Raw genomic sequence first — 17,914 nt, 5'->3', positions numbered from 1 at the left:
TCAATTTTTATAGGTATTTCCATCACCAATATTTCCCAAATATTCCTCCAGTGATAGCAATGTGCTACATCTAATAAATAGGCTATTAATCTAGTATGTTTTAAAGATTGTTGGTTTTTCAGTGGAAGTCCCAGTCATAGGATGCCAAGGTCCATTGCTAAATAGCAGTTGGTAATAGATTTAATTTGGTTTATAAAATAATCCCATTTTAAGACTGTTCTAATAATTGGGACTACAAATTTACCCTAACTGTGAGTTCAGTGGTAAAAAGTGAGTGTAAGTTCATAAGATGTCACAATAACCTATAAAATGTTGATGGGAAAAGGTATGAAAGGGAGACAAACTGAATTAGTACAAACAAAAAGACCTGCTGGTATAATTCAAGGATTGTGTTAAGATCATGCTTAAGAAACAAGAAAAGTGTAGAACCAGAGATCAAAATTGGTGTATCAGAAACTAGGCCCAATTGGTGGACAAAATAATGAGAAGATGGTCTGTTTCACCCATCACTCTCCTTTGCGGCCCATAAAGAAAGAGACTTTGGGGAAAAATGACTACTAGATTGAGTTTTGCCATCATGAGTGTCTAGGGTTGCCAGGCATCCAGTTTTCGACCAGAACGCCCGTTGAAAAGGGACTCTGGCAGTTCTGGTCAGCACCACTTACCAGGCCGTTAAAAGTCCACTTGGCGGTGCAGCAGGACTAAGGCAGGCTCCCTGCCTGCCCTGGCTCCGCACAGCTCCCAGAAGTGGACGGCATGTTCCTGCGGCTCCTAGGCAAGGGAGTGATCAGGGAAGCTCCGCGCACTGCCCCCGCCCCCAGCGCCGGCTCTGCAGCTCCCATTGGCCAGGAACCACAGCCAGTGGGAGCTATGCAGAGCTGCCTGGCTGTGCCTCCGCCTAGGGGCCAGACATGGCAGCCCCTTCTGGGTGCAGCGCGGAGCCAGGGCAGGCAGGGAGCCTGCTTTAGCCCTGCTGCGCCGCCGACCGGGAGCCACCTGAGGTAAGTGCCACCTGGCCGGAGCCAACACCATGAACCCTCTGCCCGAGGCTGGAACTTGCTCCCACACCCTAACTCCCTCCCAGACCCTGCACCCCCACCCACACCCCAACCTCCTGCCCTAGCCTTGAGCTCCCTCCCGCACCCAACCCCCCTGCCCCAGGTCGGTACACCCTCCTACACCCTAACTCCCTTCTGGACACTGCACTCCCACCTGCACCACAACCCCCTGCCCCAGCCCTGAACCTCCTCCTGGAGCCTGCACCCCGCACCCCGTCCCACAGTCCAACCCCCAACCTGAGCCCTGAGCCCCCTCCTGCACCCAAACTCCCTCCCGGAACCCGCACCCTCTCCTGCACCTTGAACCTCTTATTTCTGGCCCCACCCCTGAGCTCGCATCCCCAGTTGGAGCCCTCACCCCCTCCCACACTCCAATCCCCTGCCCAGCCCAGTGAAGTGAGTGAGAGTGGGGGAGAGCGAGCGACTGAGGGAGAGGAGCTGGAATGAGTAGGAGTGGGGCCTTGGGGAAAGGGTGGTGAAGGGGCAGTGCAAGGATGTTCGGTTTTGTGCAACTAGAAAGTTGGCAACCCTATGTCTGCCGCACCCACCGTCTCCTGGGATGCCGGGTCTTTGTCACCGTAATCCTGAAAGATGTCCTGAACTGATTGGGCTAGATGATGTTGCCATCTCTACTGGCTCTGGCTGAATCCTGAACACCACCTGGGATGTGAGACTTCATTTCCATTCCCCCCATGTGCCCTTTTCTTTCCCCACCTTATTTCTTCTCTTTTCTATCCCTCTCCTTTTGTCTTCTGTCTAATCAGAATCTGAATTAACTGGGCAAGATTGTATATTTTGCAACACTGCTGTAAGCCTGTGACCAGAAAAAGGCAGCTAAATTCAATGCCCTACACAGCCTAATGCTGGTACAAGTTTGTTAGGTCTCAGAGTGGCTAATGAGACACGTGCTGTGTTTGTGTTTCTCCAGAAGAGAGGGTGCAACTGAGAGTCAACACCAGAGACAGAAGCTGCATTTTCTGTCTTTGCTGTACTTTTCTTTCTCCTTTGTATATGTTTGTTTTCTAGAAAATGGGATTGGACTTTAAAACAGCCAGCAATGCTGACTGTTCCAGCCCATCTCAACTAACTTCTTCATTCTCCCCTACCCCGACCCCAAAGGACAGTTGTTACCATCTTCAATACCATCTAAGAGACTGTCAGACAAGGTTTTTTTTCCTTCTAATAACTGTCTCCAGCTAAAGGGAAAGGGAACAAGGGATGCTATTAAAATGAAAGCCATTTTTAATACTTTAACTGTTTTCCCTTCTTTTCTGTATCTTTAATAAAAAGATGGGAGATAAAAGGATTATTAATGGTGCTTTTGCCATGGTGCTAAGTAGGCTGAGGTCTCTATGCCAAACCCTGAATCTTGTTTAAAACTGTTTCATGCCACACAGTGACTGGGTTATGTTAATACCTCTGGCCATATATTCCATCTAAATTAATACAACAGGGACATAGCCACCTAATATGTGTGAAATGCCCTTGCACCCACCATTTTCTTCAACAGTTATCCCTTGCCCTTTCTACAAGGGACAAGTCTTTAGACATGAGACGACGTCATCTTTAGGTAAGGACTGCATGCCTAACATCTTACATGTACATACAGGTGCACAAAATCTGGTATTAGGGTGTCAAATGGGTTGCAACGCTTTGAATATGTAGCCCATTACAGCTTTCTCTTGAAACTTCTTGTATAGGTTTTGTTAATCTGCATGACGTTCAATCTTGCAGCTTCAGATACTGTGAAGATGGAAGGTTGTAGATAGATAGAAAAATAGAATTATACAATTGATTCAAATAAAGAGGCTCAGTTTAAAAAAATCTGTAATTGTAGTTTCGAGACTGAACTTGATAAGTTTATGGAGGGGATGGTATAATGAGGTTGCCTACAATGGCATATGGCCCAACTGCTACTGCTATTAGCAAATAGCTCCAACAGCTGGAGGTGGGACACTAGATGGGGAGGGCTCTGAGTTCATACAGAGAATTCTTTCCCAGGTGTCTGGATGGTGGGTCTTGCCCACATCCTCGGGGTCTAACTGATCGCCATATTTGGGGTAGGGAAGGAATTTCCCCAAGCTCACATTTGCAGAGATCCTGGGTTTTTTCACCTTCCTCTGCAGCATGGGACATGGGTCACTTGCTGGTTTGAATTAGAGTAAATGGTGGATTTTCTGTAACTTGATGTCTTCAAATCAAGATTTGAAAACTTTATTAACTCAGCTAGAGATTACGAGCCTATTGCAGGAGTGGGTGGGTAAAGTTCTGCAGCCTATGATGTGCAGGAGGTCACACTAGATGACCAGGATGGTCCCTTCTGGCCTTAAAGTCTATGAACTTGTGCTGATTTCCAGCAATTTCTCCCCAGAATGTAACACAGTACATGTGGGAAATAACTAGATATGTCAAACTCACTGGAAATGTGACAAGTTGGAGAAGAATGGGAAAAATAGAGTAGAAGTATTTTTGATGGCATGAGTATTTTTTATAGAATTCATTAAAAGACCCCCTGGAGTGGATAGTGAGATACAAGAATAAATTAATGTAAGAAGCAGAAAACAAAGCAACATATTTAAGCAGCGCTTAATGACTGGACAATGAAAAAAAACTCAAAAGTAAATGCTATATAGTAGCTGTATCAGTGACATAGCACCTTAGTGAATTGTAGAGACTGGATCCATTTGTTAGCTTTTGTTTGGTTTTTAAAAAATCTCTAAAATCAATGGTCGGAAACTATTTAACAACCAAAAGATCATAAGATGAAGTAGCTAACTATTTGTATCCAGCACCATCTGGCAGATGGTGCAGCATCTGGCATTATCATTATGATAAATAGGCAAGTGGTCGACTTCCAAGTCAAAGGGAAACAAAGCAGCAAAAACTAAAACAGAACATTATGTATGTACAATAATTATGGACAACAAATGATCCAGTGGAGCAGAAGTAACCTGAAAGATGTTCTAAAATAATGAGAAATACCTCAACTAAACCTGAAGGAGGTGAATGAATAAGGCTATGTGGCACAAGGTCATTTTATAGGACAGGACAACAGAGAATCACTTGTGTGCTCAGTTCCTCCTATGCAGGTTTTTAGCTTTTAAAAGGAATGATATACTTTTAGGGCCTGATTCTATATACACTTACTACCAGGTATCGTGGATACTTTCCTGAGCAATTTTATTGACCAAGAATTTTCTAGAACACGTGATTCTTGTCTGGGTAAAGATGACAGAATTTGGCCATCCTAAAATAATAGAGTTTTCTCTGTGCCTATGATACACATGCTGCATCAGCCAGTCAAAATGATTTTGAATGGTTAATCTATTAAGTTTAGTCACCTAAAAAAAGTAGTAGATTTTTATTTAGACAAAATACTAAGGTGAACGAAAACAAAAAATTACAAAATTGTAATGGAGGAGCTATTTGGAAGAGCCCCCTTGAATCCACTCACCCAGAGAAAGGTATCCAGATTTTAGTAAAGGACATTTATACTGTAATTTGGCATTGTTATTCTCTCAAGCAATTAGAAATAGGCTTCACTGTAATGAAGTTAATCAGTAAACTATATAACCTCTGGCCTGTATCACGCCTTAGCTAGTCTTAAAGAAGTTCTAGTTTTCAGTTCAGAGTAAAGCAACAAGATATTAAGGAAGCAGGACTAAGGAAGTGTAGATGATAAGTACTGACAAGAAAAAGTAAAGAGAACAACACGTTAAATAGCCCAAGTTTTTCAGGAATTGTCATGGAAATGGTCGGAATGAAGACTGCTAACGGTAGGATATTGTTCAAGCTCATGTTTGATCTATTACATTGTACAATATATCTGTTAAATGCTGTGAATCAGCTTGATGCCAGAGGCTGTCTACCCATGCCCTTAGACACCTGATAATAGTTTTTTCGGTACTTAAGCCAATTGATTAGCTTATGTTTCCCATTTTGGTTTATCCTGTGAATCACAGGAAATACATTTTGTTCTTTTTGGCTTAAGATCATTTGCTCTCTGTGACTCTTATGTTACATTAGTTTTATTAGCAGGCTCGAGGCCTTAAGGTTTAATTTGTTTGCTGTTCTTTTTCTTATAGTTTTATATTGACAATATTTGTTGTGCCAATGCACTACCACTGTAACTTCTGTAATATTTTGCATACAAATTCTACAGCCTGTATATAACTTCAACATAATACTGAAAATAAAGGGTGAGATTTTCAAAAGCAGTCAGTGATGGCTAAACTCTGATGGTAAAACTTCCTTTTACTTCAGTGGGAGTCCAGTTAAGCAAATGCTGAGAGCTTTTTAAAATCCCACCCAAAATATTCACATGTAAAATTGGAAAAAAAAATCTTCAACAAATCTCACCCACCAATTACATAATGGGAAAGTATTCACAAACTGATGGCCAGATTCAAGAAATAAAATTTCACTCTGACAACATTAGTAAAATTTGAGACATTTTGTGAAATGTTCTAATTACAATTTCTTTTGCAAAACATAACCCCCAATTTTTTCAGACCTATTAGTATTTATTTCAATTATCATATTTCAAAAATGATTACATGTGTGTTTCTGATGTGAAAAGCGTAATGGAACAGTAAGAACATATGAACATAATACATTACTAGAGACAATGGGTCTGCTTCTGATCCCACTTACACTGATTTACACTGCTGTAACTCCATTGCTGTCAGCAGAGTCACTCTTGCTTTACAAAAAGAAAAGGAGGACTTGTGGCACCTTAGAGACTAACCAATTTATTTGAACATAAGCTTTTGTGACCTACACCTCACTTCATCGGATGCATGTAGTGGAAAATACAGTGGGGAGATTTTATATACACAGAGAACATGAAACAATGGGTGTTACCATACACACTGTAACAAGAGTGGTCCCTGAAACAATGGGTGTTACCATACACACTGTAACAAGAGTGATCAGGTAAGGTGAGCTATTACCAGCAGGAAGGCGGGAAGGGAACCTTTAGTAGTGACAATCAAGGTGGGCCATTTCCAGCAGTTGACAAGAACGTGTGAGGAACAGTAAGGGGGGGAAATAAACATTGGGAAATAGTTTTACTTTGTGTAATGACACATCCACTCCCAGTCTTTATTCAAGCCTAAGTTAATTGTATCCAGTTTGCAAATTAATTCCAATTCAGCAGTCTCTTGTTGGAGTCTGTTTTTGAAGTTTTTTGATGAAGAATTGTCACTTTTAGGTCTGTAGTCAAGTGACCAAAGAGATTGAAGTGTTCTCCGACTGGTTTTTTAATGTTATAATTCTTGATGTCTGATTTGTGTCCATTTATTCTTTTACATAGAGACTGTCCAGTTTGGCCAATGTACATGGCAGAGGGGCGTTGCTGGCACATGATGGCATATATCACATTGGTAGATGTGCAGGTGAACGAGCCTCTGATAGTGTGGCTGATATGATTAGGCCCTATGATGGTGTCCCCTGAATAGATATGTGGACACAGTTGGCAACGGGCTTTGTTGCAAGGATAGGTTCCTGGGTTAGTGGTTCTGTTGTGTGGTGTGTGGTTGCTGGTGAGTATTTGCTTCAGGTTGGGGGGCTGTCTGTAAGCAAGGACTGGCCTGTCTCCCAAGATCTGTGAGAGTGATGGGTCATCCTTCAGGATAGGTTGTAGATCTTTGATGATGCGTTGGAGAGGTTTTAGTTGGGGGCTGAAGGTGATGGCTAGTGGCATTCTGTTATTTTCTTTGTTGGGCCTGTCCTGTAGTAGGTAACTTCTGGGTACTCTTCTGGCTCTGTCAGTCTGTTTCTTCACTTCAGCAGGTGGGTATTGTAGTTGTAAGAATGCTTGATAGAGATCTTGTAGGTGTTTATCTCTGTCTGAGGGATTGGAGCAAATGCGGTTGTATCGTAAAGCTTGGCTGTAGACAATGGATCATGTGGTGTGGTCTGGGTGAAAGCTGGAGGCATGTAGGTAGGCATAGCGGTCAGTAGGTTTCCGATATAGGGGGTGTTTATGTGACCATCGCTTATTAGCAATGTAGTGTCCAGGAAGTGGATCTCTTGTGTGGACTGGTCCAGGCTGAGGTTGATGGTGGGATGGAAATTGTTGAAATCATGGTGGAATTCCTCAAGGGCTTCTTTTCCATGGGTCCAGATGATGAAGATGTCATCAATGTAGCGCAAGTAGAGTAGGGGCATTAGGGGACGAGAGCTGAGGAAGCGTTGTTCTAAGTCAGCCATAAAAATGTTGGCATGCTGTGGGGCCATGCGGGTACCCATAGCAGTGCCGCTGATTTGAAGGTATACATTACAGTGTGTATGGTAACACCCATTGTTTCATGCTGTCTGTGTATATAAAATCTCCCCACTGTATTTTCCACTACATGCATCCGATGAAGTGAGCTGTAGCTCATGAAAGCTTATCCTCAAATAAATTTGTTAGTCTCTAAGGTGCCACAAGTACTCCCAAAAATTCAGGTTGGGGAAATCAGTTTTAAACTACACCTTAAATTGAACTGGGGCAACTTTCTTGTGTAGACAAGACCTAGGATAAGTTTCCTTGAAAATCAAAGGCAGGTCCCCGTCACTATAGTATCTGAGTGTATCTCTACACTGCAGTTAAAAACAAGCTGCTAGCCTGTGCCATCTGACTTGGACTAAGGGGCTGTTTAGCTGCGGTATAGACATTTGGGCTCAGGATGGATCCTGGGCTCTAAGACTCTGCAAGGTGGGAGGGTCCCAGAGCTTGGGCTGCAGCCTGAGCCAGATTGTCTATCTCACAATTAAACGGCCCCTTAGCTCGAGCCCTGCGAGCCTGAGTCAGCCAGCATGGGCCAGCTGCGGGAGTCTAATTGCAGTGTAGACATATCCTGAGTGCCTACCAGCACTTTAAAGTGTGGATATAAAGATCTGTCTCTCTCTCCCTCCCACCCTTTACCCCTCAGTGAGCAGGGACTGGCCGTAATTAATTATTTTTTTTAATGTGATGTTATTGTGGGAAGGCTAGGTCAGAGAAATAAAGATGTATGGGTTATTCAGGTTTAGCCAAATATAGAGAGATTTGTGTGTATTTGGTTTCTTCTGGAAACAAATATACAGCTCTAGGAACTATGAGGGGTTTTGTACATGTCTACACAGGTCTAACTAAACTCCCACAGTTCTGTCCCAGCATTGTACTGAACCCACCGTAAAACCCTGGATTGATTTGTTTTTCTTTTTGGGAGGAGTGCTGCAGTCTCTTACTATTATTTCAAAGCCCTGAGCAGATCAGGAAAATGGTTTAAAGCTTCTGTAGCATTTCTTGGAAATGACATAAAAGTAAAAATGAATAATGTATTTTTTATTTTAGTCCTGGGATCTTCCCACTCCCATTTGTGTAAATCAATCAACCAAATAATTAAAAATTAGCAAATGACATGTTATGTACCCATAACTAAAAGTTGTTTCCACAAAACAGATACTAAATATTTGTGCAATGGTTGTATAGTTGGAATCTAAAGTAACTCTTGTTATTCTACATAAATAATTTTGAACAATCTTACTAAATAACAGTCACAATAAATTGAAAATATAATTAACAGAAACAGGCCAAATATTTATTAATACTGTGCCCACGAGTACCCAGAACTTTGTTTTACATTGGAGTCTCCTGCAAAGCAATAGAGCCCACAGCAACTCATTGTTAACACAACATCATGCCCGTGTTTTTCTGTGCTGCTGCTGACAGATATCAACGATAGTCTTATGGTTAAAGCATGAGATTGAGAATTAGGAGACCTTGGTTCAATTTTAAGCTCTTCCACATACTTCTTGTGTGACTTCCAGCAAGTCACAAAATATTTTTGCCTTGGTTCCCCACTGGTAAGAAGGGGATAATGTACTTATCTCTTTGTCTGGTCTATTTAGAGTGGAAGCTCTTTAGAGCAGGGATCGTCTTTTACTATGTATTAATATCCTGATAGTATCTGGGATCTCTAAGTGCTACTGTAATTTAAATAATTATGAGTGGTATGTAGCACCATTGTCCTCCTTTGGCTTTGTCCCACAGCTTTCCAGACATACCTATGTCTGCTTGTCCTATGGCAGCATCTCTGCTTCTGCTAACTGTACACGTCAGTACATGAGTGGATGCTATGTTGATGGTGTACCATCTAAGCAAGTAAAAAGAACAGAAGTACTTGTGGCACCTTAGAGACTAACAAATTTATTTGACCATAAGCTTTCGTGGGCTACAGCCCAAGTAGATACTGAAAAGTGATTTGCGTCAACTTTTGCAGTGCTGTACGCTGGTAAGGGAGCAAGATGTAGCACAGCTGATGCCATGGGACATCTGGAATGAGAGTTTAGTTAAAACAGGAAGTTACAGTTCTGGTATTGCTTGAAGGGTGACAGAATAGAAGGACCCCTTTCATAGCTAATAATGTCTTGCTGTCATTGCAGGTGTTCCTATCTTTTATTGTTGGTACTTCTCCTTTCCTTTTGACTCCTTTGAACTGATGGAAACCTGGGGTGGGGTGGGGGAGAGAGGGACTGTTTTTGTACTGGTAGAAGTGCTCCTCAGAGTTCCCAGCCACACCTTCTTTTCTGGTGATTATCCCTCAAAAAGGAAAAGGAAAACAGAAAAAAATACTAAATTTCTTCTGATTTGTAAATACAGTACAAGTTAAAAAAGTACACTTAGCAATGTTCATCAATGACAGTTTATCTACAGGGTTTCTCATCTGTCTCACCATAGACTTCAGTGGGAGTTGAGGGCATTCAGCATCTGACAGGTTTGGAAACTTGAAACACACAATTTATTGCACAAAATGCCTCTTGTGATAAAATCTTACAAATCCTCGTGGATGAATGTTTGTTGCCTTACTGCAGAAATGTCAAAACCTGAGCTATCACCTGTCATTGTGTTACAGTAGACTTAACAGTGTTTACTGAGATCTCAAGCTTTCCTCCAAGCCCACTCAACATTAAATACAGAGAGAAAAGGAGTTATCTAAAGCTGAACTGAGTAACTTCCTGGAAATATAGTTACTTCTCACAGAGCCAATTCCCCAGGGGTCAATGTGAATTTTGCCATGCCCTTCAATAGCACCAGGATATGGACTTTCTTGAACAGAAAGTTTATTGTAATTTGTAAATCACTTTCCTCTTCTCTGTCCAACTTACTGATATGTTTCTTAGATTTAAACTACATCACAGAGGGAGTATTGAGTGTTGTTGAACTGGTTATAATTTATAACTGTGAGATTTAATTTTAATTTGTTTGCATTTTGAAAGTGACTAATAGAATTTTAAAAAGTCCATAAAGTACAAGGCTAAGGGAGCCTTCTGTTGGTGCTATTTATCTCTAGGACTTCATTGTTGTATGCTGCTTTTACAGTAACTGCTTCAATTCCTTATCACATTTGGTTAGCTGGTGCCATGATTTGTTATTGTCTTAAGAGGTTAATGCTGCAGTCCTTATTTGGGAAAAAACTCCCTTGTCTTCAATAGCCGTTTCACCAAAGGGGTACAAATCTAGCCCTTAATCTGCACTTTATCATAGGGGCTTTTTCCCCTGCGGCCCACCTGTGCAACTGAAATAGGCACTGTGGCCCACTAGTAACACTTCCCACTGCTTTCCAAGAGAGGACACTGAGGGTAAAGATGGTGGTGGGGATTGCCAGGGTAGGGCCATGACTCGAGCTGTTTTCAGGGTTGATGAACCTTTAAATTATGCCCCCCGCTATCAGCCTATACAGTATGATACTGTCCACTCCCGCCTTGCCCACCAGGCAGGTGAGTCATTGTTCCCTCAGGCTGATCAAATGGTAAATCAGGGATGGGGCTGCCGAGCACACAGCCTGGCCTTCCCAGGCTGCCACGTGTCCGTCAGGGAGAGGGGCATTGTGGGACACATGCAGCCCCTGACCTCAGCAGGGACCAGAAACAATCAGAGGGCGAAGGGGAAAGGCAGGTTCCACAGTCAGCCCCCGCTGACACCCTCCGCCTCAGCAGCTCACTGAGTACCTTGAGCTTGTCACTTGGCAAAGCTGCCCCAGTCACCGATCCAGCATCCTGGGATACCTCACACACACCCTCTGCCCGTGAACGAGGGAAGGGTTTGGGAGCTGCCAGTGCTGGACAGAGGCAGGCACTTGGGCTGGGCCTGGCCGTTACCTATAATTAAGACTGCGAGTTTGTCATGCAGGTCACGCAAGTCAGGGATTCCATGACTTTCCAGTACTTCTGTGACTTCCGCAGCCGGCAGGTGCAATTGACCCCAGGGCCACCTGAGCAGCTCGGGCAGCCCTGGGGCCAGATGCACACCCCCCCAACAGTGGTGGTCCCGGGCTGCCCCCCCGCCAGCAGCGGTGGCAGTCCCAGACTGTCCCCCGCCAGCAGCGGCGTGGTGGTCCCGGGCTGGCAGGGCAGTCCCCCGCCGTGCCAGAGCAGCTGCGGCAGTGGTCCTGGGTCAGCGGGGCTGTCCCCTGCCAGCAGCGGCAGTGCTAGTCCTGTGCTGCCCCCCTCCCAGCACCAGTGGACACCCCAGCAGGTGCCCCGGAGCCCCCACCCCAAGCATCAGAAGGCGCCCCAGAACCCCCCCAGCACCAGCAGGCACCCTGGAGCCCGCCTCAGCACCAGCGGGTGCCCCAGAGTCCCCCTTCCAGAGCAGCAGCTGTGCCCCTAGAGCCCCCCAGAACACCGAAGATTTAGTCAAGGGTATATAGTACAAGTCATGGACAGGTCAAGGGGATGTGAATTTTTGTTTATTGCCCATGACCTGTCCATGATTTTTACTAAAAATGCCCATGACTAAACCTTAGCCTTACCTATAATGGTCCTGATCATGGCATTGTCCAGGAGGAAACAGAGCAGCACCATTGAACCCTTCTCCTTGGGGGAGGCTGTGGGGCTGATACTTCAGGGGGCCTGCCAGCCATGAATCACAGGGTGCAATGACTCAGAGTGGGAACAGCTGCGAACTCTCCAGAAATCCTCCAGCTGTCCCGAGAGCTGCCGCCTCAGGGGGCCGGCCCCTTCTCCTTGCCCTCTGCCCATAGCCCAGCGGCTTCGCTTTGCCCTCTACCACCTGCCAGTGTGCTGGGCACATCTGGCCCTGGGCAGGAGCCATTGCTGGCCGCCACTCTGTTGCTGTCCACTTCACAATACAACCCCCACCCACCGCCATGCCCTTACCAAACTCTACCCATGGCTCCACCTTTGGGCCACAACCCACAGTTTGGGAACCCCTCCTGTATCTCATATCACTCTCTATGCTTGGAATATCCTCCCTGATCCTCTGTGTCATGTAATCTCACGCTTCCCCTTCAGACCCCTCCTGAAGGCTCATTTATTTTGGTTAACCTTCCAGCTCTTGCTAAACCCCACCTTTGTCTTTTCTCCCAGCTGTGTTCCCTCATGCTATGATACACTAACTCCAAATAAAACAGAAATGAACAAGATATGTGTATCTCCATCTTACTGTTGTAGCCTTCCTCCTTCCCATAGCCCCCTTGGCTTCTGTTTGCATTTCTTTGCTGTGTTTTTGTGTCTAATTCAGATTGAGAGCTCCTTTGTAACGTGGACTGCTTTCCCTTAATTGTCTGTAGAGCATCATGTACATTTTTAGCTCTGTAGTAATAATAATCTTTCAAGATTTTCTAAGGAAATAGCAGTGCAAAATATTTTCATTGCCTGTAATAAAGTAGCTGAGAATGTTAATTTATACTGAGAGCGTCTTTCTGTGTATTTGTACAGACCTAGTGCATAGGGGGTTCTGTGACTGGGGCCTCTGGATGCTCAGGGAAGTATAAATATTATCAAGACTATTTTAGAGTTCTTTATGTTTAGTCAATACAATCTCTAGGATTAATAAATAATTTTTTTCCAGTATCTGAGATTGGTATATTTAGGAATGGAAACTGTTCCAGTGACTGTGGTTTAACGGTACTAATGCATATTGTTTCTGCATTATTATGTAGGTGTTCTTACAGAGGCAATGAGTTCTCCAGTGCAAGAACCAGATGTGTCACCTTATACACAGTACAACAGTATGCCGTTCCCCCCAGTTCAGCCTCAGATTTCATCACCACCTTATTATTCCAACCTTGGCTTTTACCCCCAGCAGCCTGAAGAATGGTATTCCCCTGGAATGTATGAACTCAGGAGAATCCCCTGTGAGAACTTTTTCACAAGAGAGACAGAACTAGCGGATATACCTGTAGCCAAGAAGTCTAGACTGGGCCACTCCACGGGAAGAGTGAAAGGAGAAGAGCTATGTGTTGTCTGTGGTGACAAAGCATCTGGATACCACTATAATGCTCTGACTTGTGAAGGGTGCAAAGGTAGGGCAAAATATGAATGAATCTGTCACAAAATAAGTTTGGGGGGAAATGGATATTTATTTCTGAAATTTCATTTTGTCTTAATTGAAAAGCTCATTCAAGTGCTTACCCTTTGTAGATCTTTGCATTTGGACCCAATGCACTGTTATTAACTGGCTAGGTGGTAGTACTGTTGAAAAGGATCTGGGGGGTTTAGTGGATCACAAATTGAATATGGGTCAACAATGTGATGGAGTTGCTAAGAAGGCCAATATCATTCTGGATTGTATTAACAGGAGTGTTGTATGTATGTAAGACACAGGAGGTAACTGTCTCACGCTACGTGGCACTGGTGAGGCCACAGCTGGAGCACCATGTCCAATTCTGGGCACACCATTTCAGGAAAGATGTGGGCAGAGCCCAGAGGAGAGCAATAAAAATGACAAAAGTTTTAGAAAACCTGACCTCTAGAAAAGGTTAAAAAATTGAGGATGTTTAATCTTGAGAAAAGAAGGCTCAGGGGGGTGACCTGACAACAGCCTTCCAATATGTTAACGGCTGTTATAAAGAGGATGGGAATTAAATATTCTCCACATCCACAGAAGGTAGGTCGCAAAAAAAAATAACAGGCTTAGTCTGCAGCAAGGGAGATTGAGGGTAGAGATTAGGAAAATCTTTCTGACTCGAAGGGTGGTTAAACTCTGGAACAGGCTTCCAAGGGAGGCTGCGGAATCCCCGTCACTGGAGGTTTTTGAGAACAGGTTGGACAGACACTTATCAAGGATGGTCTAGGTTTATTTGGTCCTGCCTCAGCACAAGGGGCTGGACTTGAGGACTTCTCAAGGTCTCTTCCAGTCATACATTTCTATAATTCTATGATTATTTTCCCTGGGACACATTGGTAGTTTCATTCCTTAGTGGATATAGAATATACATTGCCTTGCAGCACTGTTGACTGTCAAACTTAAAGCAAAAGTGTTTGTCTACCAAAACCTATCATCAATCAATCAATCCATCCATCCATCCATCATTGTCATCAGCAGCAGCAGCAAAACAAACAGTTGATTTAAAATAAGAACTATCCCTGGTCAAGCCTCCATCATTTCTGAGTTCTGATCCGTAAATATTGTTTAAACCCCCCTCCCCACAAAAAATTCAATCTGTAGAGTATTACATTGCATGTCTTTCATTTCTTGAGAAGACAGCATGAGGGTAAAATGAGCAGCTGAAAGGACTGGTAATAGTATAAGAGCTTTTCACTTCTATGTTGTCAGTTCAGCATCTAATCCAAGTCAGTAGTGACTGAAAGTGGTCACCGTCTGATGGCTTGTTGGTGGCCTATGGGAACTGCATGGGTGCAATTAAAAAGTTATTTCCAGTGCTAGGACTAGTAACAGTCATCATTTTAATATTATTCTATAAGGAATACCTCCAAAATTGATAATATCTCTAAAACTAGAATGAACATTTTAAGTGTGCTCAGTGAACAGAGCCCACACGTGGCAAAAAAAGCCACTCACCGTTATTAGCGATCTGTTGTGGGTAGTTTCAGCAGAGAGGACAAGGACATAGCAGCTGAATAACTCTTACTCCTAGAGGTGGTTCTTCCAGGGCACATTGGTAGATAATTGCATCAAATAAGGAAATTATCCTTCCCTGCAACATAAGTCAAGACTCTTGAGCCCAATAACTTGTGGATGGAACTATGTGTATCTTTCAGAAAAAAATCCAGTGTTGATTTAAAGACTTCAAGTGATGATAAGTTTACGACCTCCTTTGGTAAGCTGTTCCAGTGATTAATTGCCCTCATTATTAAATGGCTTTTACCAAATTAAATGTAGTAATTTTCCCAGCAGTTATAACTAGAGACTGAGGAAACAACATGGTAAAAACTAAAAACATTTTGGGCCAAAGTCATTCCAAGTACAACTCTCATGTAAGTGTTGGGATCAGTGGTGACAGTAAATGTATGTTCAGGTCTCCTTGTTGATTTTACTTAAATCATTCTGTGAAACCATTATATTACTGTTTTATTGGGATAATTCATTTTGTGTTTTCACTGTTTCATTGCTACAACATCAGTTACAGAGGAAAGCACAACCCTTGGTCAAAGACTGTAAAAGTTGAATTATTTAAGGTTAATGTATTATGTTTCTGCAATAAACTTTAGAATGGCTTAAAGCAATAGTAAGATGATGTGCTGAGGGGGAGAGGAGAACAATTCTGTTTAAAAAGCTGGATAGTATGTTTTAATGGTCTTAGCATTCTGCCTTTCTGGTGCCCTTCACCCCAGAGCTGGCTGCATTTCAGTGGTGCTAAATGTGTGGAGTTAAGCACTTTGGTCTCCTTCAGAATGAAAGGCTCTATATAAAAATAAGATATTACTATCAACATTAATCTACAATTTGAATAGAGAGCCAGTGCAAAGCATGATAGAACCAATTAAATATATCTGTGATACCTGAATACAAACCAGTCTATTTATATTTGAAATTTTGAAGAGAATTTAGTGAACCTTGAGTGGTTTACTTATAAACTGAAAGGGCTGCTGACCTTATATTCTCTCTCTCCTTTTTTGTGGGGGAAAAAAAACATGTTTTATTGGCTCACAAGAGATTTGTATTCTGGAGCTGTGCATATATTCAGTTTTTTGTGACTATATTACTATCCACATACAAATACACGTAAATATTGCCCATCACTTGGCAAGAAAAAAATGGTTTGAAAATCTGATTTTCTATTTATCCTTTCCCCAAAATATCAATCAAAAAGCAAACTAAACAGGATGCACACCTCTTAGATCTAGACTTATGCTAGAATTTTTTTAAAAGATACTTTAAAAATTGAAAACTTCTGTGGGACATCTCTCATCCCTAATTGTGCAGTTATAAATTATTACATCATTCTACAATAATGGCATAATGGTCCATAAACAATGAGACAGTTTACAAGTGTTATTACAATGTTTGGGATATTATATATTACAATATTTTCTACAGTCTGTTCCATTGTAACACCTGTCCTGGTTAGGCATTATAAAACCTTCTTTCGGTATGTCTATACTGTAATTAAAAAATCTGCAGCTGGTCCGTTCCAGCTGACTTGGGCTTGGGCTAATTGCAGTGTAGACATTGCTGGAGCTTAGGCTCAAGGATCCTGTGAGGTGGGAGGGTTCCAGAGCTCGGGCTGTAGGCCGAGCATGAATGTCTACATCGCAGTTAAGCAGCCCCGTATCCTGAGCCACACAAGCCCCGGTCAGGTGGCATGGGCCAGCTGCAGAAGTCTAATTCCAGTGTAGACATACCCTGTGAGGAGGCCTTAGAGCACATTTGGCCTTAGAGCACATTCCTAACTGGAATCTAGAGACCCCTCTGGAAAGGGGTATACAAAGGTATACAAGTCACATGAATTTAGTGGGGCAGACTATAGCGTCATACTCATTTATTGAAGTCACAAAATCGTTTACATTGATAGAAAAGTGGATTATATACTCTGTCCCCTACAAAATGGCCTAGCTGATTTTTATTACCCCCAAACTATTCCTGATAATCCTTGATGTATGTCATGTCAAACCACAGATATTTCCTGTTAAAGTCATTCCACATTCATCTTCTCGCTCTCTCTAGAAAGTCAGGACAGTTTGTGTGGTGATGGAACTCAGCAGTATTCTTTGAAATGTCAATACTCTGACCGTTCAAAGTAGGCATGCATTGCTTGTTCATTGGGTAGCATTTAGAAGACTTGATTCGGAAATAGTGAAGTCAATGGTGTTACACCAAAGTAGAGTTTATCTCATTGTGTCTCAACACCAGTTCTCAGCAGACATTCTCCTCATGACATGACTCAGCATTGTTCAGCTCTCATGGTTTTAAACTCTGTGGAGCTGTGCTGGTATAGTAAATTCACCCTTTTGGTGGATTTCATTGTAGAGCACTTTTCATAAAAGGAAGAGCTAGAATCAAACTGTGTCCTTTTAGTTGAAGAGGCAACTCCTCTTGTTCTTTAATGTCTTATACAGTATATGCAACATACAATTCAGTATTTGGATATGATAGAACTGGTTAATTTCATTTGATTCATTTTGTAGGAGAGAGATAGACCACAAACATGCTCTTGTTTATTTTCATGCACCAGATGACCTCTACCTGATGCAAAACCAAACACTTCAACAGGGGACAGGGTGGGAAAAGCAATATATACACTGAAGCCCCCGTCTCACAAATTGTTCAATGTATCTGTATAAAGCCCAATTAAAGTTGGTGAGGGTCTGCCTGTGAAGAACAACTTTCAGGACTGGGGCCGGAAAAAGGGAGTTCTACCCATAACTAACCCTAATCACTGTTGAGGCTAACAGAACAAAACACATTCATGGTTTCTAACTGAAGCTAGTTGTTGAGATTTTGCAAGATCAGATAAGGTTAGCAATGTCAAAATGCAAAAAACACCTTATTTTTAACCCCCCCCCCCGACACTGTCTCCCCAAATATCTTGCCTGATTTGCCTCAGATTGTCCCAAAAAATTCTCCCTTAGCACAAGATCACACACGTGACATTTCAGTACGTTTGATTTAACTCTGGAGT

At 42.7% G+C, this 17,914-nt stretch overlaps 1 protein-coding gene across 1 annotated transcript in view; it reads left to right on the top strand.

Annotated features, from left to right (window-relative positions):
- Positions 1 to 4,692: 4,692 nt before the first annotated feature.
- The window catches only part of NR1H4 (nuclear receptor subfamily 1 group H member 4), a 48,709-nt gene continuing 35,487 nt past the window's right edge, over positions 4,693 to 17,914 (top strand). The window contains exons 1-2 of the mRNA XM_074950970.1: positions 4,693 to 4,834; positions 12,992 to 13,354. Of these exons, the coding sequence (XP_074807071.1) occupies positions 4,804 to 4,834; positions 12,992 to 13,354 (394 nt within the window). The 5' untranslated portion in view covers positions 4,693 to 4,803. The remainder of the gene's footprint in view (positions 4,835 to 12,991; positions 13,355 to 17,914) is intronic.

This window comes from Natator depressus, chromosome 1, assembly GCF_965152275.1.
Source record: "Natator depressus isolate rNatDep1 chromosome 1, rNatDep2.hap1, whole genome shotgun sequence".
In the NCBI taxonomy this organism is placed as follows: Eukaryota; Metazoa; Chordata; order Testudines; family Cheloniidae; genus Natator; species Natator depressus.
The sequence above is the reverse complement of the archived record's forward strand: the minus strand, read 5'-3'. Positions and strand labels throughout refer to the sequence as shown.